The following is a 21,547-nucleotide window of genomic DNA, read 5'->3' as shown; positions in this document are numbered from 1 at the left end:
GGAAAGAATGAAAGAAAGAAAGACAGAAGAGGGTGAGTAATACTAGAGTAAAAAATGAGGTACCACTGGAAAGCACATACCTTCAGGACTTACATGAGGTGACGTTGAAGACTATGTGAACTTTCGCTGGATGGGTAGTGATCTTAAGTGTAACAAAATCACTGTTTTTCACTACCATGACCGCTACACGGAGCTTACTACACTCTGATTTCCACATTATAATTACTATTCATCATTGCACATACAATAAACATTCACTGTGTGATCACTGTGGTAGTTATATTTCACTGTATTGGCACTGCAATACTCGTACCACGCACTTGCAGTGAAATACATTTGCAAAACCATTCTATAACACTTTTCCAATAAATTGGACACTCCATATCACAATATAAAATGATGATATCACCAATCACATCACTGTCACTGCAATGTATTATTATACAGAGGCATTTACGGAGAGTAATAGTTTCCAATATATATGTACATATAAAAGTATATTATTACTAACACCAGTTCACATCACTGTTGCATCACTGTACAAAACTGTGCATCGCTGCCGTGCCACTGTTACCGCAATGTACCTATTACACAGAGGCACTTACGAAGGGTAATGTGTTTCCAATATATATGTACAGTCGTCAGCACAAATTCGCTGCAAGCCTGCTCGTGTGATGTGGGTTGTTTTGTCTGGCAACGGAGTATGGGAACTAGTTGTCACACAGGCTTTTATACGCTTTAAAGACGTGTTTGTAAGAATCAGTACTATAAATCGCCCAGAATGCAATATTCTTTATATCTGATAAGCATAAAATGTGCAAAAGACGACAGATGAATGTTGTCGAATGATGAAACTTCTGTCTCTTCCTTGTATCCATCCCATGTCCCTTCCCAGAGTCTCCTCCTTCACCCTCTCTCTCTCTCTCTCTCTCTCTCCTCTCCGCCCTGTCTACCTTATATTACCCACGGTGCTAATCTGCGTAATAAACCGCACTCTTCTCTATTTCTTGTCTATTCCTGTAACCTTTTTACTCCTCAACATTCGAGAGATCCTTGCCATGCAACAGTCTCTTTCTTCCACTCGTTACTCCAAACATGATGCAGTAGTTCGAAACATTAGCGGTTCTGATACTGCCTCATGATTCAGTGAACAGTATGAGGAGAATGGGAACATTTTCCAAGGATAGAGAGAGGGCAACAAGTGGAGGAGTGGGCACAAAATTAATGTTTGTTTAATTTCGCCTACTGAAATAATAGTCACCGACTGCCAGGCTCACTCAAACAAATACTTGCAAGGAATGCATCACGAGACCTCAATGTTCCTATATCTCCCGACTGTGGGTAGTGACAAAGGGTGAAGAATAGAAAGACAACTAGGGAAGAGTGGGAAGGAGACGAGAAGGGTGAGAATGGGACTAGAATGGGAAGTAATATTGGTAATAAACCACGGATATAGTTGGCAGTACTGCAAGCAATTGGAAATAAGGAAGACTGGGTTTAGTAAACAGTCGAGAGAATTGCGATGCGCCAACGAGGTTAATGCCGTGGATAAATGAATGAAGGTGGGAGGGTGGGGAAAGGAGACAGTGGAGAGGCATGGAAGTGAGTGGGGGGTAGGAGGGAGAGGTAGGGGTGGGGGAGAGAGAGGAAGGGAGCTTAGACACGGTTATAATGAGGAATACCAGAGTATTATGCTCGTACGTCGTTCCATAACATTGTCAACTCTTGCACTTTATTATACTAATCAGTCACTGTACACAGAATATTGTACTCTAGACAATCTCTAGTACCACTTTTTAAAAACACGTCGATAAAGTGTATAAAAGTCTATGTGGCAACTCATCCCTTTACGCTGTTGCCAGACAAAAGGACTCACATCACACGAGTAGACTTGCAGCGAATTTATGCTGACGACTGTACATATATCCATCCATCCATCCATCCATCATCCAATCCTACGTCACCCCATAATGAGCACTGGAACCCAGGGCTAGGCAAGTTGGTCCCGATGTTTAAAATGAGTGACCAGCCTCACTCATCCCTGTGTGGCATTATGTGAACAATAAACCCCAACCACCCCTTGGATATAAACCTACACAGGCTCAATCCGATTGAAGCGCCTTAATTACCCACTAAGCCACCAGGCGCCATAATCTGGTTATATGGTTACCATCCAGCAATGTAAATGGTTTCCTTGTGTACAGGGAAACATTTGGCTTGTCACTCAGTGTAGAGTCACCCACAGGCATTAGGAAGAGGAAAGAATGAAGGAAAGAAAGACAGAAGTGGGAGCGTAAAGTCACCCATTGGCAGAAGAAAGAGAACATATAATAATATATTACCATTACACTATTTCACATCACTGCTGCATCACTGTACACTACTGTCACTGCCCTTTGCCCTTGTCCTCAGATGTTGCAGGTAGTGGTGGCATATCAAAACGTTCACTATCACTATCAGCTTCCCCAGCAAGAAATGATGGCTCGCAGGCACTAAGCATTGCATCACTCTCCCTTCAAAAAATGACACACTCTTCACTGTTTTATCAAGCTCCCGGTCAATAGATTCATCACTGAGCGGCTTTGGACTGCCCCTACGAATGATCTTGATTGGCGTGGATGTGGATGGGCCGGATCCACGTGAATCACTGAGGGCCAAGTGGCAGGAGGAGATCGTGAGAGCACGGCATATTCACTGTCACAATGCCGGACAAAGATTGAGTCATGGGGTAAGCGGGAGCGATATGGTGCGGGGGTGGAGGTGGGGGTTTGTTATTGTCAACGTACTCTTCCACAGAACATGGGAAGCTACATCAATGCCCGCGACAGTTTGAAAAATGGGGTGACCACATATGCAGACACCTGTCTTTTAGCCCTAGAACCATCGAGCAGCATATGCGGACACCCATCTTTTAGGGTTTAATGACATAATACAAAGAAAACAAGCAGCATAAACATAGCAGACTCAGGAAGACTTCACAAGGAGGGAAAGCAGCAAACATGAAAAACAGAATACTGGTGCCTTACATCCTGAGCACCTGTTCTCAAGGGCTCAGTCATGCATATGGGTTTCTGAGTTCCTGGCCCATGTTTTTTTAATGGTGGTGATTTTTTTTAAGCAATTAAGTAGAAAGGAAACCTAATCTAGGCTTGGTAAGGAATACTCAGTTGGTCATGCATTAAACCCTCTGAATAACCATAAAGAGGGTTTTATTCTAAAAATCCACCACTTCCACCCATGCCTACACATGAACCCATCCCATACTCTCACTATCTCTTAACATTACAGTAACCAGGAACCCTGTCTCACTCAACCCAAAATACCCAGCCCTGAATCTTCACTTAATTTCAGTGTTTCTCTTTCATATCATCATAGTCCAAACACACCAATTTGCAGCCCTGTGAGAGTTCTTAAAATCAGTCTCCATTCTACACTATGCTTCTTGTGTTACTTCAAGCAGTGGCTGGATTTTGTGGATGATGAAATAAAGTAGTTCACATAGAATATGTATGTACAAAAAGTTAATGCTCGGGGATCCACCATACAATACTTAAATGCTTGTTGCAGCTGATTTTAACATAACTCACCCCTTCCTTATAGACCACATGGTATGCAACATTTTTCCTAGTTGCAATAATCTGGGAGCTCTGGGTGTATGACAGGAACTGCTGAGCCTCTGCATCAGACATGTAAAGTGTCAGGCTCACTGGACCTGAAAACATAACTTCATTAGTGGCACTGGATATATACAGAGTCATCATCCTTACACTCAAACAGGCAAACCACCCAAGTACCTTCATTGTACAAAAAACATCACTGCTTTGTACAAAAAAAAAAAAAAAAAAAAAAAAAAAAAAAAAAAAAGGGTATAATTACGCATGGGGTTCACAAACCCAAAGCTTTTCGGGGACTGTCGCTTGACTTTTTTTTTTTAATGTGAGAAAGAAGGAACCAAAGGCCACGAGCCCACAATAACTGTTCCTTTCAAGAGAAAAACAAAATACAAGAGAGAGCCAAATTCAAGATCCAATCATTTCGAGATGCCTGGACACACTGCGTTTGAAAGACTGGAGATCACAAGAAGCAGGAAATACAGACAGAGGGAGACAGTTTCAGAGTTGACCTGTTGCATAAATGAAGGACTGAGAGTAACGGTTAACTCCTGCATTAGAGAGTTGGACAGAAAAGGGATGAGAGTTTGCTACAGACCTAAGTCTGTATGGTTGATAACCCTGCAGTTTCGGTCTGTAGGTATGAATGAGTTTATCCGTTTTTGAGAAATGTGAATCCAACGAGGCTTCATATAACATAGCAAGCAGTTCAGAGGGGATGTCGTTACTGTGAGGGACGGGTTGCAGCCATACTACGACAACTGAATGCTGTGAATGGGGCAGAAGGAGCTTACACTGAGTACTAGACATGGTTGGAAATAAAATGCAAAGGTGCGTATCTCTCTTACTTCTTCTGTTTCTTACTCACTACAATGCATTTGGAACTCTTGGCAAGCAGAATGAGTTATGCAATGTTTTTAGATACAGTAATCCCTCATTTATCCAGATGTGCAGTATCCAGACCTGTTCATTATCCAGATACTGGACCTTGGCTCTATTAAACCATTATCCAACTTTACTTGCTACCATATGGAAGTAAAGGTCCCCAAGAACTTTGGCCGGTCAGCCGACATGTTCAGCATTCGGTATTGTGGCTGCTGGGCTTGAGCCATGAGCAGGAAATAGGCCGTAACCCACAACCAGAGCTAAAATGTCCGTCCGCCCATGTACTGAATGGTCAAAATCCTGCGCTGGTCCGATCACCGCCAATGATCCTCCACTACCCAAGTAACACAACTGTAACCCTCAAGCAGTGTCAAAACATCCGTACACATTCCCACCAAGTGCCCAAAGTCATGCAGCCACCGGGCAAGGTCTTTCCCAACTGCCACCACGCACTGACAACCCATGAGTACATGTTGGGTGCCAGCAGTCGTCTGCCTCTCTACCTAATGTCAAAAGTCGCCCTGTCACCAGGAGTTCTGTTTCCGAATGGCCACCACGAGTCTAACAGACCACAAACCATGGGTAAATGTACGGTAAAAGCGCCCGTCTGCCTCGTGACTGAAGGGTGAAAATCCTGCCCACAGCCTCTCTTCCCCCCATCCCATCCCTTCTCCATACCCTCCTGACTCCCCCCTAACTACCTCAGTCCCTCCCCTCCTTTGCACTGAGAGCACTAACTCGAGAGTTTTTAAATTTTTTTGCAATTTATTTGAATACCATTGGTTGTATCAAAATTCTGAAGTGACCACAAGAAGGCTCTTGAAATTCTGCATCTAAATATGTGCTTAACCCTTGGAAGGTGCTGGCAAAAAACTGCACTAGGATGGTGGGAGATGATATGTAGGTAAGTTTTACTCTTGAACGCTATTTATTCTCACTGCATTACTTTACTATTAGCTTATCTTATAAGCACCAGCAATGATGATGACATACCATTTATACAAATTTAACCAATTTCCAGTAGCATATTTGGCCGTGGACTTTTTTTGTGGCCCGGGAACAGTTATCGCTGGTGTCAGATAACTGATTTTCAAACTGTCTTGAGTTTTTTTGTGGATGTCTGTTGTTTATGCAAGGTTTCCTTGGTGTTTAGCATTAATATGGATAATCCTATGTGTGTTCTGATGTCTAAATATGGCAGAAAGATCTGAAAACATTGCCAAAATTATGAGGGGTACTGTATATACAGCAGTGTATAGGTAGGGTGTTTTTGGGTTTGCAATATATATGTATATTTTTTATGGTCTTCTTGTTGTTTAGCATTCCTTTGGAAGAACGAGCTTAACTCACTCCTGAAAAGATACAATTAGGTAGGTAAGAACATACACACACACACACACACACACACACAAAGACAGCAATAATAAGTGAATAACAAATTTCATATCAGGCAGACTAGCCCTTATTTTTAATACAAAGATGAAAAACCAATGGCTAGAAGCCTGCAAAGTTGTTCCATTAAAAAAAAAAAGTCAAATTCAAGATCCATTCATTTTGAGGTTCCAGAAAAATTGCAATTAAGACTGGAAGTCACAGACAGAGAGAAATATGGACTGAGGAAGGCAGTTCCAGAGTTGATCTGTGGCATATATGAAGGACTGAGAGTATTGGTTAACCAGGAAAACGCCTTTGTCAGCAGGGTATGAGCGAGGCCATTTAAAGCCAAAGGCACTGAAATGTCACCTTACACCCCGAGGATGCCTAGAGTATACTGATGGCTATCTACCAACCAAGTTTCATGCTTTTACAAAAAATTGTCTGCCCTGTGGCTCTCTTTCGACGATTTTCAACATGTTGCACTTGGCGCATGTTACGTGCCATGTGCACCACCGGGGTGTGATAAATCCTGTAAAAAACAAATCTTAAATAAATGGCTATTATATGGTGCAAACCATGCAGTGATCGGCCCTGTGGTTGCTGAGATATAAGCTACCCAAAAGTGTTATGGTTGGGCCGAGCCGCTCACGTGAGAAAAAGCCACTACTGTACTTGACGAGAGACTCGTGAGGGCTTCGCTCTCTATCTATCTATCTATTGTCAGACACCTCAATCCCATTCGGGGTGGCCACAAACAAATCGCCTCCACGTCACCCTGTCCCCTGCCTTTTCACTGCCCCGCTCCCAACTCACCCCCCCCCCTCATATACCTCTCCACCCCATCCCTCCATCTCATCCTCGGCCTCCCCCTCCCTCTTCCCTTCTCCACCTCACTCACATACACTCTCTTCGTCAGTCTTTCACGCTCCATCCTCTCCACATGGCCAAATCACCTCAGTGTATTCCTCCTAACACTTCCTATCACATCCACATCCCATCCACACCACAATGCTCCTTTATATCCTCATTCGTCAGCCTGTCTCTCCATGTGACTCCACAGGCTCCTCTTAACCCCTTAAACGCGGCTGTGTATGGCCGATCCCCCCACTGTGGCGGGGTTGTAGCGGGGTCTGAGTACCTGTGGGAAAATATTTGCCAAAAATCAGAGATTAACCCTAGAACATTAAAATTTTTATGGCATATAGTACTTACATTCAGCTTTCTCCTGAGACACATGTTGAGCCTTCGTGGACTACCAAAGGACTTGTGAAGACTTGCAAAGTTGGGTAACAAAGTCTTCACTCTCACACCTCCAGAAACCCGGTTTTCTTTCTACCACAGCCTCAATCTGTCACAGTACACTTTATACAACAACGTACAGGTTGTTTGGAATCTGTATTTGTACAATAAGCACTGAAAATAAGGCTATAATGAACGGAGCGCACGGCCGACATGCAGTGCGGCGGCGATCTTCCCGTCACGGATCACACATTTCCCTTTTCACGGCTAAAAACACGTATACTACATTATTTTCCATCATAGTACTTCACAAACGTTCGCTTGTCACTATTACGGCCATAAAAATCACTGTCACTGCCAGTATTGTGAATCGGGAATGAGGAAGACCACCGCGGCGCGAGTTTATTCAGCCTTACGGCAGGCACTTTATTCTCGCTCCGGTCGGCCACTCGCACTTCATTTCTATCGCTCACTTTCACTCTAGCTGTCCATTTTTTGCCTTATTCATCAGTGTCACTGTCCATTGTTATAAAAATAATATTTTCTACACAACAAACTGTCACAGTCAGAACATAGAATAGGAACATATGCTTTCAACTTCTTACACTGGAGTGACTGTCACTCGCAATACTTATATTATTACTATGTACAATTATTTACACCAAAAAACACTGTCACTGTCAGTGCTTTTACAAGTACATACACTAATTTACACTCATCAGACTGTCACTGTCAGTACGTAAAAGAAAACTAAACACTAGTATCACTGTCACTCTCAGTATTATTTCCAAGAATCTTACCCTTATTTTCAATATCTAGTCAGGCTGTGGTAGTCAAAGAAACACGGGTAAGCACAGAGGGTAATTTTGCACTCTTTGCACTGCAAGGAGGTGCGCCTAAATGTTCTGTCCTGCCTGGTAGTGTGGCTGCACACATGACACCTCCTCAGTGCTTTTCCCCTCTTGGCAGTGGCAGGCAGTGGCTCCAGGCGGTGTCACTGAAGGTAGTCCTGACACTGTAGGCGGTCTGGAGGTGTCTGAGGGTGGCGCTTGGGACCTGATGCCAGTACCTGCCCATAAGGCTGAAGCAGCTGGTAAACACAAGTCTTAGAAAATCGTCAGAGAGAGTAGTTTGCTGGCTTCCTGTTCTTGATCTTATACAGGATGAAGGCGTTCAGCATGCACATATCAATCAAGTGCAAGAACACCTTCCTGTACCAGCGACGATTCCTCCTCAGGCAGTCTATCTCTCCGATCATCATGTCAGACTTGTCCACCAGCCGCATATTGACGTTGTAGTCAATGACAGCATCAGGCTTCATCACAGGCTCGCCAGTCCTTCTGTCGACCTTCCCTGTGGCCAGCATTTCTCCCTTGTGTACTGTGGTGAGCACATTCACGACTCTCTTATCATGCCACCTGATCGCAAGCATCTTGTCAGTTTTCTTCAGGTGCACGTCTCCCCGCTTTGATTTTTCAGCCTCGGGGAAGGCAGGGTAGTGTGCCCTATTGCTCCTGACAGTGCCACAGGATCCGATGCAGTGTTCAGAAAGGTACTTGGCGAGTTTAGGAGCTGTATAGTAATTGTCCTTATACAGGACATGATTCTCGCCAAAGTACTTTTCCAACAGCACTTTCACCACAGAACCAGAGAATCCAAGGGGGTCAGTCTTGTCCAAATCGACATTGCTGGCGGTGTAAATCACGAAGTCTAAGATGAACCCCGTCTTGCAGTCGCACAGCACGAAAAACTTGATTCCAAAGCGGTGCCGTTTGCTTGGAATATACTGCACAAACCGAAGACGGCCCCTGAACAAAACCAAGGACTCATCAATCACCACTTTCTTGAAAGGGCGCAGGAACCTCGTAAACTTATCCTTGATCAAGTTCAGGATTCCCCTCACTTTCCATAATGGGTCAGTTCGGGAAGGCTCATCATTGTTCGCGAAGTGAAGGTAAGTCATGAGCTGCCTAAAACGATCGCGGCTCATGTATTTATTGAAGATTGGTGTGGGGCAAAGATCGTCTGAACTCCAGTATTCCTCCAGCTTATGTTTCCAAGTGTGGGGCATCAATAACATCAACCCAATAAATACAAAGAGTTCCCTGATCGTTAGAGGCACCCATGCTGCCATCCGCGACGTGGATGGCGTTGCCGCCTCACCTTCTCCTTCACGAACTGCAGCAGATTGCCCCCCGTACCTGTTCGTCTCGGTACAAATCTGCTCCATTACCTCGTTGTCAAGGAAGGCCAACAGGTAGTCCAAGCATTCACCATCCTCTTGGACAGGGAAGTCAGCCTGAACTCCACACCCACTGTCATCAAAGGGCAGATCTTCCGGCACAAAATCTGAGCCCTCTGACCACATGAAGGCATCAAGAGTGCCCTGCCTAGGCTGGGAGGTGCTGGGGGCGGCGGGGGTGAGGCAGGTCGTGTGGGAGTGGGTGAGGCAGGCAGTGAGACAGTGCGTGAGGCAGAGGCTGTCCTAGGTCGTGTTGGTGTAGTGGTGGTGGTGGTGGGGAGATTATCAGAGGGTTCAAGGTCACTCGCGGTGGCGTGACTGGCGAGTTGCCTAGTGCGAGTAACCTTATGAGCTAGCCTTACACTAGGGGACAAAGTTCTAGCCCTACTACCATGAACACTGGGCCTACGGAAACCTCTACTACGTAAACTCGACTGTCTACTTCCCTTCCGAGGTGGTGAAGGCGACTCTGAAGACTCAGGAGACAGGGCAGCTGAAGAGGAGGACGAGAGAATGGGGCTGGGAGTGCGTGGCGGGCTGGCGGTGACGTGACGTGGCGTAGGGGACAATGGCTGTGAACCGGGGTCACCACTCCTTTTCCTCTTGGCCCCCTTTCCATATTCTAAGCCCCTTTTCACAGGAGCCTTGCCTGTTGAGGTGCTTGGCACAGAAACAGTCACTTCTGGCACCTCAGACTCAGCACTCGATTGTGTGTCTGACTCTGCCAGGCTTGACAAAACACCGACGTCACTCCCATAATCCATGGACGCTTTCAATGATTCACTGTCTATTGCAGAGTCACTCAGTCCCTTAGCAGTTCCTGGTAAGGTTTTGAATGGGGTGGAGGTCACAAAACCCTTTTTTGGAGGGCTGGAAGGCACAGACTCGGAAGAGCTTGAATTCGACATGGTGTCACCTTGGAAGATTCGCATGGACTGACGCTAAACAGGGACAAACCGCACGAAAAAATCCTAGTGTGACAACTGGGGAAACAAGCGTTTCCAAATAGCATAAAGTGCTTGCGAGAGGAAGGCGCAGATTGACACGTATGAGCCGTCCGCGGGCTGCCATATCGCACGACGAGGGAGGGCCATGCATCGGTGCGTGGGTGGGTAAAAAAAATGAAACTTGGCAACAACCGAGGTCAGTAGTACAAAGGTCAAGTGTGCTAAACGTAGCTCAAGGGTGGCAGTACTGATAGACAATACCAGCTGGAGCCTGCTTGCCCGCGGTTATTCAAAATTTACTCAAATTGCAAACGCGACGATCCGCCGTTATGTCCTTTGGGCCGACCGTCGAAAAAGCGACAATCCGCATTTAAGGGGTTAAATAACTCATTTCCACTGCTCTCACTCTTGACTTGTGTCCTTCCAGCAACGTCCAAGCTTCACTTCCACACGTTAGAGTTGGTATCACAATACTGTCATGTAGTAACTTTCACTTCCATGCTCACTTCCCTGCTTCTTATCACTGCTTTCAAGGAACCAGCAACCTTTCTTCCCTGCTGTACCCTTTCAAGCACTTCACCCTCCAAACCTCCATCCTTACTCATCACAATACCCAAGTACTTAAACGTACTCACATTTTCCAATTCTTCACCATCCAACCTCGCTGTACATTCACTGACTTCACCTCTCTCAAAGACCACCACTTTACTCTTCCCTACATTCACCTTTAGATTCCGTTTCTTACACACTCTCCCAAACTCATCCACCAAGCCTTGCAGCTCCCCTTCGTCTTCACTCAACAACACAGTATCATCTGCAAACAACAGTACAGGGAGTTTCCAAACACTATCCTCTCTCACCAGGGCCACTCCAGCATCCACTGCCCTACCTTGTACCTCTTTTATTACCCCATCCATGTACAGATTGAACAACCATGGAGACATGACACATCCGTTTCAACCCAACCTTCAAAGAGAAAAATTCACTCAGATCACCATCCACATGCACTGCAGCCTTCGCACCATCGTACATACTCTTCACAGCATTCAACAACTTCCCATCTACTCCATATATTCGCTCTCACTCGTAATAATCCAGAGCTGACTTGTAGCATACATGAAGAACTAACAGTATTGGCTAATTCTAGTATTAGATCTGGACAGAAAAGGGATGAGAATGTGCTGCCAGATGGGTGCTATGCACCTGTCAAGAAGGAGGAGGGATACAACTAGATAGTTCAGAAGAGCAGTGACCACTGAAGTACCGATAGAAAAAAGATAAGGATGCAGCACTGCGATGAAGAGAGGAGTTAAAGGGAGTCAGGAAGGGGATGGGAGCTGATGAAAAGATTTTGACACCACCCTATTTAGAAGAGCTATTTGTGGGGAGCACCCGCTCCCCATATATGAGAGTTGTGCAGTACTTCACACAGGGGATAATAAAACCACCCGTATAAAGTCAACATCTGTGCTGGGAATGGGGTATTGACCAACTTAGAGCACAGAGGCCCAGGACTAGGCTACTCAGCCCAGACATTAAAGGCAAATATGACCAGCTGCTCATCTCCGAGTTGAACGAAGTGAGCAAAAAACCTCAATCGCCTTCCAGAAGCAGACCCTTACAGGCCACATTCAGATGGAGCTCCATATCTTAGTTCCACCAGGCATAAAAGAAATTGTATGACCACAACATAAACTTCAAATCAGGAATACTGTACTATCAAATGGTGTTCCACAAGGCTCACTCCTCTCACCATCATCTTTTAACCTTTTCCTGAATAATCTATCAACTCCCTCTTTTGGTAACAGTACTGTCCTACATTAATGACTTGGAAACAGGTTCACAACAACAAGTAGCAAGCCAACTCCAACAGTACCTATACAATACTAACTTGAACAATACCTTATACATAACTGAATGATGACATCACCAACCATACGAACTATCACTTCACTACAGAGAAGACACAAATCTCAAGCACATTCTCATGTTTCCCTCCTTAACTTCTTCTATGCACTGACATATCTTAGACTTTTTTTCCCACGTGGCACTTCCAGATGATTATATTCAACTTAGAAAATGCCTCTTGTACTGAAGAGGTCACTGAAGGCTATATTCAACTTCTGTTCAAAAACTCTCTCCAAGGATGAATAAAATCAACTGAAAATAGCAAGATTTGTTTTCTCCTCACTGGATAGACTCCACATTTTTGGACTCACTTGGGATACTTATATGACCATTTCTAAACATACAAGCAACATCAGTGCAAGGGTATCTAATAAATGTAATGATCTGAAAACACTCAGACACTACATTCAGACAAGATATGTGTGTGTTTGTGTGTGTGTGTGTGTGTTCTTACCTAACTGTATCTTTACAGGAATGAGTCAAGCTCGAACTGTCCCGTGTCTTAAACCATATTTATCGTACATATCCATAAATTTGTGAACTATTTTGGCACACGCTATTTCATTCAGTAGTGCATTCCATTGATCAATTGCTCTGATTGGGAAACTGAATTTCCTCACGTCTTTATCACCTCTCTTCTTATGCAGTTTTTTGCAGTGTCCTCTTGCTGATGATTCCCCATATGTTAAGTAATCATTTATGTCTATTTTCTCCTTCCCTGATATGCATTTATATAGCACTATCATGTCACCTCTTTTCCTTCTCTCCTGTAGTGTTGGTAGATTTAGTTTATTTAGTCTTTCTTCGTAGCTTAGGTCCCTTATGATTGGTATCCATCTTGTAGCGGCCCTTTGAACTTTTTCAATCTTGTCTATGTGTTTTTTGAGATGAGGACTCCAGACTACTGATACATACTCCAGGGTTGGTCTGATGAATGATGTTATTATCCTTCTTAGCATGTCTTCATTTATGTATGTGAATGCTATTCTCATATTTGCAAGCTGTGTATACATGTTCCGTACCTTCTCACTGATGTGGTCAGCCGGAGATAGTTTGTTATTGATAATCACACCTAAGCCCTTCTCTCTTTCTGATGTGTGTAGGGTTTTATTTCCTAACATATAATCCCACTCAGGTCTTTTTCCACTTTTACCAAACTTAATTACATGACACTTGTCCACACTGAATTCCATTTGCCATGTACTACTCCATTCATGAAGTTTATTTAATTCTTCTTGTAGCTCTTTACAAGAGTCTGTGTTAGTAATTCTCCTTTGTATTTTTGCATCATCTGCAAACATATTTAGATAGCTTTCATTTCCAGTGTTACTGTCTATATCATTTATATACACTAAAAACATGATTGGTGCCAGCACTGAGCCGTGTGGTACTCCACTAGTCATTTCCTCCATGATGAGTAGTTTCCCCTTAGTACTGTTCTCATTTCTCTTTTTATGAGAAAATCTTGCATCCAACAAAACAGTTTTCCTCGAATTCCTCCTTGATGGTACAGTTTCCATAAAAGTCTTTGGTGCGGTACTGTGTCAAATGCTTTCTTGAAATCTAAATAGATACTGTCCACCCATCCTTCTCTTTCTTGTATTGTGTCTGTTACTCTGTCATAGTAGCTCAACAGATTAGTAACGCATGATTTTCCTTTTCTGAAACCAAACTATCTTTCTGTTATCATACTGTGTTCTTCTAGATGATTTACCCAAGCTTTTCTTTTAAGCTTTTCTAATACCTTGCTTACAACACTGGTCAGTGATACTGGTCGGTAGTTGAGTGGATTTTGTCTATTCCCTTTCTTGAATGGAAAAGTTGAGAGGTAGGATGGGACTGGAGTGTATTGGTGTTGTGATGAAGAGAGGTAGACTGAGGTGGTTTGGACATGTGGAGAGGATGGGGGATGATAATTGGGTGGGGAAGGTGAGAAGTGTTAACAATGGGGGTGGGGTTATGAGGGGTAGACCAAGAAAGACATGGGATGAGGTCATTAAGTGTGACCTTAGGGTTCAAGGACTGAACAGGGACGCTGCAATGGATCGTGCAGCGTGGAAAGCCGCCATAAGGTGACCAAGGCCGACACATGCAAGCATGTTGGAGCCTTTAAAAACGAAAACGAAAACGAATAAGGGGACAATATTTGCTTTCTTCCAAATATCAGGTAATTTACCTTGACTCAAGGATTTCTTGAAAATTAAAAATAATGGTTTACTTAACTCCTTTGCACATTCTCGTAGCACCCAACATGAAATTTCATCAGGACCATTTGCTTTTCCTCTGTCTAATTTACTTAACTCCTCCTGTATTACTTTTTCTGATACTGTATTTGTATATCTGGTAGTATGTGTGGGCATGCATGTTCCACATAGTCCCTCTCAAAATTTTTTTCTTCTGTAAAAACTGATTGGAAATTCTTATTCAGTGCTTCACAAATATCTTTCTCTTGTGTATAGGTGATTCCCTCGTCCGTAATGGATTGTATTATATCTTTTACTTTGGTTTTGCTTCTGATGTAGCTGTAAAATAGCTTCAGTTGATCACTACTTTTATTTATGATATCCTCCTCAAACTGTTTTTGGGCTTCCCTCCTTATTCTTGTATAATCATTTTTTGCCTGTTTGTAATTATCATATGCCCATTCACTACTGTGACTTCTGTATCTATTCCACAACAAATCTCTTCTTTCTTTTGATTTTTTACATTCTGTATTGAACCATTTCTGTATTTTCTTATCTGCTTCTTTGTGCTGTGGGATGTACTTCTGGACTCCTATTTCATAAACTTCATGGAATTTTTTATATACAGCATTTAAATCTTGTCCTCTAAGCTCATTTTCCCAATCAACTTCTAAGAAATACTTCTTTAGGTCATGATGATTTCCCTTTTTATAGTTTAGGCTCTTTTTGTAACTTTCATTGCTGTTAACTATGTCATCTGCTATCCTGAAGTTGTAATTTAGTACTGCATGGTCGCCTTTGCCAAGTGGAGGGTGATATATTAAACTGTCAATATCATTTTCTTGCCTGGTAAATATGAGATCTAGCATTGAAGGTACATCAAGTCCTCTTTTTCTGGTGGTTTCCCTCACATGTTGCATTAGTAAAAACTCTTGCACGAGATCCAGGAGCTTTTGGTCCCAACAGCTTTCTTGGCTTATTACAGTAAAAGTCCAATTCTTCGGCATCCAATTCCCCGGCAAATCTGACATTTTGGCAGTTTTGAGAAATAGTCCCATTTACGAAAATCTCTGATTGTTCGGCAGATTTTCCAATTTTTTTCATCTATCTATCTATCTATCTATCTATAGCCCGACGCCCTAATCCCGCAAAGGGTGGCCGCAGACAAAACGCCTCCAAGTCGCTCTGTCACCCACCATTTGACTACCCTCCCCCCAACTCACCCCCCCCTCCTTCATATACCTCTCAACTCCATCCCTTCACCTCATCCTTGGTCTACCTCTCCCTCTCCCTCCTCCCACCTCACCCACATACACCCTCTTAGTCAGTCTTTCATTCTCCATTCTCTCCACATGTCCAAACCACCTCAGTGTATTTCTCCTAATCTTCTCAACCACATCCACATCCACCCCACAGTGTTCCTTCACTTCTTCATTTGTCAACCTGTCCCTCCACGTCACTCCACATGCTCCTCTCAAGTAACTCATTTCCACTGCTCTCACTCTTGACTTGTTCCCCTCTTGTAAGGTCCATGCCTCGCTTCCATACGTCAGGGTAGGGATCACAATACTATCATGCAGTGACTTCTTAACTTCCATACTCACCTCCCTATTTCTCATCACTGCTCTCAGTGTACCAACAACCTTCCTTCCCTGCTGTACCCTTTCACGCACTTCATCCCCCAAAGCTCCATCCTTACTCATCACACTACCCAAGTACTTGAATGCACTCACATTCTCCATATCCTCACCATCCAACCTCACTGCACACTCTGTGACTTCATTCCTCTCAAACACCATAACTTTACTTTTGTTTACATTAACTTTCAGATTCCTCCTCCTACACACTGTCCCAAATTCATTCACCAAACCTTGCAGCTCCCATTCATCTTCACTCAACAATACTGTATCATCAGCAAACAGCAACAACGGAAGCTTCCAAATCTCACCCTCATTCATTAGAGCCACCCCCACATCCACTGCCCTACCCTGCACCTCCTTTACAACCCCATCCATGTATATATTAAACAGCCATGGAGACATCACACAACCCTGTTTCAGTCCCACCTTGAGATCAAAGAACTCACTCAGCTCACCATCCATTCGCACCGTAGCCCTAGCTCCCTCGTACATACTCTTCACAGCACTCAACAATTTCCCCTCCACTCCATATATTCTTAATACCTTCCACATACCTTGCCTATCTATTCTGTCATAAGCTTTCTCCAAGTCCATGAAGGCAGCATACACTTTCCTTCTCTTCTCTAGATACTTCTCCACTAAACATCTTAGAACAAATATCTGATCTACACACCCTTTTCCCTTCCTAAATCCCCCTTGTTCTTCTCCAACTAGCTCCTCTGTCATATGCCTAACCCTATCAATGAGTATTCTACCATATATTTTACCAGTCACACTAAGTAGGCAAATACCCCTATGGTTACCACATATTTCCCTCTCTCCTTTTCCTTTGTATAAAGGAACAATTATACCTGATTTCCAGTCCTCTGGAACCCTTCCCTCTTCCCAAGCCAATCTACACAACTTCCATATCCACTCCACAACAATCTCACCCCCATACCTAAGCATTTCACCACACACTCCATCAATTCCTGGGGCCTTTCCCAACTTAATATTCTTCATTGCTTCCATGACCTCCGCCCTGCTGATCTCTTCCTCCCTCCTCTCATCTCTTCTTCTCCCAGCCATTCCCCAACCACTTATACTCGCACTGTTCTCACTCTCCACATTCAACAAATCCTCAGAGTGCTCTTTCCATCTCTTCAGTTTCTCTCTCTCCTCCACCAACAATCTATTATTCCTATCTTTCACTCCCCTACTATTGCGCCTTTCACACTGCCTTACTTTCTTTACCTCCTTCCAAAACAATTTCTTACTCTCCCTCCATTTCACACATCAGTCTTGAAATTCTCCATGAGTCCTTAGAGCCTGTTGCAGGACCTTCTAATGCTGGGGACTTTTCCAGCAGTAGCAGACTCCAATCAACCCCTTCTATTGTACATATGTAAATAAGGAACCTACTATAAGTTTAGGTAAGTGCATGTAAACTTGTAGGCCTACTGTACCATTACATTTATATACAGTATGTTCACTAATTTCTTTATTTTTCATATTCATGTATAGTACTGTATTCATTACAGTACTGTATTGTACAGTATCAAACAGTATACAGTACTCTCTCCAAACACATTTGTAATGATATGTGTAGTGATGATAGTGTTCACCAAAACATATAAGGTACTGAGTGGGAAGAGTTTTTGATAATTCGGCAATTTTGATTTTTCGGCACTTGCCTGGTCCCATAGATGCCGAAAAATCGGACTTCTACTGTATATCTAGAGTATTCCAATTTATATTTGTATTAAAAACTCCAGTTAGTATAATTCTTTCTGATTTCTCTTCCATTTTATGTAGTAATGCTCTTAAACTCTGAATTGTACTCTCTGCCAGGTCCTCATATTTGTCTCTTTCCCATGTGTTTGATCTGGGTGGCATGTACAAATTAGCTACAATTACTTTCCCTTCAGATGTGTTGATCTCTACTGCAATCAGTTCTACTTGTGAGGGTATATCTAGTTTTATTTCACTGACTTTTAGATTTTTTTTAGTTAATATTATAATTCCTCCTCCTTTTTTTAAGTTTCTATCTCTTCTCCATATATTATATTCCTCTAACTTTAGTATGTCATCTGATATCCTTGGTGTTAATTTTGTTTCAGTTAGGCATATTATATGTGGTTCATTTTCTCTGACAATCATTCATCTCTAATAATTTAGATACCATTCCATCCACATTTGAGTACATCAACTTAATCATCTTGTTTATATACTTGTCATGACATGGTTCTACTACCTTCCTCCTTTTTATTCCCTCCTGTTTATGTACCACTTTCATACCTGCAATCCTATTACTTTGTAAAAAAATGTGTTCTTCTCCTCTTATGATCTTCCCTCATTTTTTGTTTCTGCTTCCTCCCTCTTCTCTTTCAGTAATTCCAGTTCCTCTTGTGTTAGGCATCTTTTTATCCATACATTTTTTAACTCCTCTTTTTTCATAATATTCTTTGCATTTTTTAGTATCTCCTCCACGGTGTTTGCACTCTGGAAAGTTACCTTTACAGGTCTTGACTTGCTTTTCTCGTATTTCCCTAACCTTTTGTGTTCCTCTATGCCATTACTACAGACTTCCTCTGATACTTCTTTCAATAAGCTCATTACATTTGCCATCTCCTTGTTGTCTCTTGAGATCTTGTTTTTTACTTCTTCCTCTTCTATACCAGTGATTACTATAGATTTGTTGATAGCTACTGAATCTCTGACTAACTCTGGATTGTTTTGGATTATTCTTTTCACTTCGTTTTTAATGCTTTTTTCTTCCACCCTTGTTTCTAAGTCTTTCTTTACTTTCACCACTGCAACATACATGGTTTCCACATCATTTTTGTAGCTTTGCACAGCTTCATTCACCTGTGTTATCTTCTCCTCAATATCACTGCTCTGGTCTATAAGACTGCTTACTTGCCTAATTGTCTCCGTATCATTTTTGAATTCTTCCATAATACTCTTGTGGTTGACTACTGTACTTGCCATTTCACTCGTTTTCCTCCTAAGTGTACTCACTTCCACTGTTAGTTCACATATGGTTGTGTCTTTCTTGTTCCTAGTTTTTCTATTTCTTCTTTTTGCAAGTGCATTTGCTTCTTTATTTCATCGATCTCATTCTGGAAAGCCATCTCCAGCTACCAGTTTATTGTGAGTCTCCAGTGTGTGTGTGTGTGTGTGTGTGTGTGTGTGTGTGTGTGTGTGTGTGTGTGTGTGTGTGTGTGTGTGTGTGTGTGTGTGTGTGTGTGTGTGTGTGTGTGTGTGTGTGTGTGTGTGTGTGTGTGTGTGTGTGTGTGTGTGTGTGTGTGTGTGTGTGTGTGTGTGTGTGTGTGTGTGTGTGTGTGTGTGTGTGTGTGTGTGTGTGTGTGTGTGTGTGTGTGTGTGTGTGTGTGTGTGTGTGTTTGTGTGTGTGTGTGTGTGTGTGTGTGTGTGTGTGTGTGTGTGTGTGTGTGTGTGTGTGTGTGTGTGTGTGTGTGTGTGTGTGTGTGTGTGTGTGTGTGTGTGTGTGTGTGTGTGTGTGTGTGTGTAATCCATCTGGAGTGCAACTCATGACTAACAGGGCCCTAAAGACCACATTACTACCAATGAAGTGCACCTTGCCCCCCCTCCCCCCACTGTATATTCAGACCTATACATGGGGGGACAGTGGCAACTCCATTCTTGGAAAGAGAACATCTTGCCAAGCCCTTCATCCCTCCAAGCTTAGGTAAGACCCATGTTCATTTGTTTTTCTTGTTTCATAATCTGATTTAACCCTTGTCAAGTTACAGACCTCACATGAGGCACAATAAAGGTCTGCACAGGCCAAGCTGGAATCTCATATGTGGTACAACTTACACTCTGATTTTGGGAAGGTATTCTACCTTACAAAGAATCAGCCCAGCATGGGTTAAGCATTAAAAATCTGCTAATGCACTACTGTTGTGGCATAAGATTGTGAGCTAATCAGAGAAGCTCTATGAAATGTGTGTAGTGGAGGGGAGAGGGAAGCTGAGAAAGTCTAAGACAAACTGGCACCATATGGGAAGGGACACTTCAAATTTATTCATGCTGTAAGCAAAGCATGGGCATCCTAGCATTTAACAACAAGGCTTAAGCTGTTTAGACTGCATATCTTATTGTAACACACCAGGTGTTAGACAATTTTTGCACAATCAGCAGCCAGCCTATAGTCTGTAAATGGTGTATTACTATCTCAACAACCTTGGAGGTGCATCGTCTAATAATACAGTAAATCCTCCTTCTAATGGACCAGGAGCTACCAGACTTAGGATCTAACGGACAAAAATTTGGGTCCACCCCCACCCCAGAGGCAATGGAATTGCCCAACAAACTGAACATGGCTGCCTGCTCCTTGTGACAATAGGCCTTTGTACTTGATGTGGCATGGAGTCTCTACTTCTTGCATGCATTCTGCATTGTGCTTTACCCCCTGTGCTGTTATTATTATTAGTTTTTTGTCATCTGCAACATGAAAGAAAACAAAGCATGTTGTTCAAAATGAGAAGAAACTTTAGATGTCTGACAAATTAGAAAAAGGCGTCTATCTCCCTCTCTCATTCTTCTTTCTGCCAAAACCAAATGTGATAAAAGAAAGTAATAAAACAAGAGAATGAGTAAATTAAAATTAAATCATAATATAAGAAATTTCTGTTCTTCCACAATTACCAATGTTGGCTGACACAATATTTACATAAAAGCACACAGGCAAAACTGGATATGTGTCCGCCATAAGGAACATAACACACTTTCCTTCTCTATCTCTGTCTGTCTGTATGTCTCTCTTTCTAACCTTCTCCCATTTTTCCTGCTCCTATACATTTCTCTTCCTCTCTTTTCTCCTTCCTCTTTCTTCCTTTTCAACTTCTGTTGCTTCTATCTCCCTCTAAGATTCCTTTTCCTGATACATCCAAAGGTGATACAAGAATGCAATAAAACATAGTATTACAGAAAACTGAATAAAAAGAGAAGAATGCAATGAAAGACAGAATTACAGAATACTGAATAAAATGAGAAGTCCCTCAACATTCATATCTGACAATGTTTACACAGGCACACACACGGGGAGTCTGGATCTCATGTGAGGCTGGGAAGGGTTAGTTGAGTGTGTGTGTGTGTGTGTGTGTGTGTGTGTGTGTGTGTGTGTGTGTGTGTCTCTCTCTCTCTCTCTCATTTAGAAATACTTTCATAACAATGTGTATGCAATATGCATGGTACTGTTTAATGACTATTATTTGGGACATTTTGAAAAAAAAAAAGTTGGATCTATCAGCCTTCTAACACCCTTTCCCCCATACTGTCTGTTAGAATGAGTTTCCTTGTACATGGGCTTTTATGGAAAATGTTAAATGGTTAGAAGAAGTTCAGGGAACTGATACCTCTTCTGACAATGAGAGGGCTCTCCTTCCAAGCAGCATGTGTTAGGAGTGTAATGCTCTATGGTAGAGACCACAGCAGTAAAGAGGATATTCATAGACTCAAACGTACAGAAATGACAATAATCAGATGGATGTATAGTGTGTCCTTGAATGCG

General features: G+C 42.7%; 1 protein-coding gene across 1 annotated transcript in view; it reads right to left on the bottom strand.

Moving 5' to 3' along the window:
* The window catches only part of LOC145413599 (xylosyl- and glucuronyltransferase LARGE1-like), a 241,389-nt gene that overhangs the window by 132,507 nt on the left and 87,335 nt on the right, over nucleotides 1-21,547 (bottom strand). Inside the window, exon 10 of the mRNA XM_080283249.1 lies at nucleotides 3,588-3,712. Within this exon, the coding sequence (XP_080139375.1) occupies nucleotides 3,588-3,712 (125 nt within the window). The remainder of the gene's footprint in view (nucleotides 1-3,587; nucleotides 3,713-21,547) is intronic.

Source organism: Coenobita brevimanus, chromosome 97 (genome assembly GCF_032717465.1).
Source record: "Coenobita brevimanus isolate Jiangsu-jjx chromosome 97, ASM3271746v2, whole genome shotgun sequence".
Classification (NCBI taxonomy): domain Eukaryota; kingdom Metazoa; phylum Arthropoda; class Malacostraca; order Decapoda; family Coenobitidae; genus Coenobita; species Coenobita brevimanus.
This window is presented reverse-complemented; position numbering and strand designations above follow the sequence as displayed.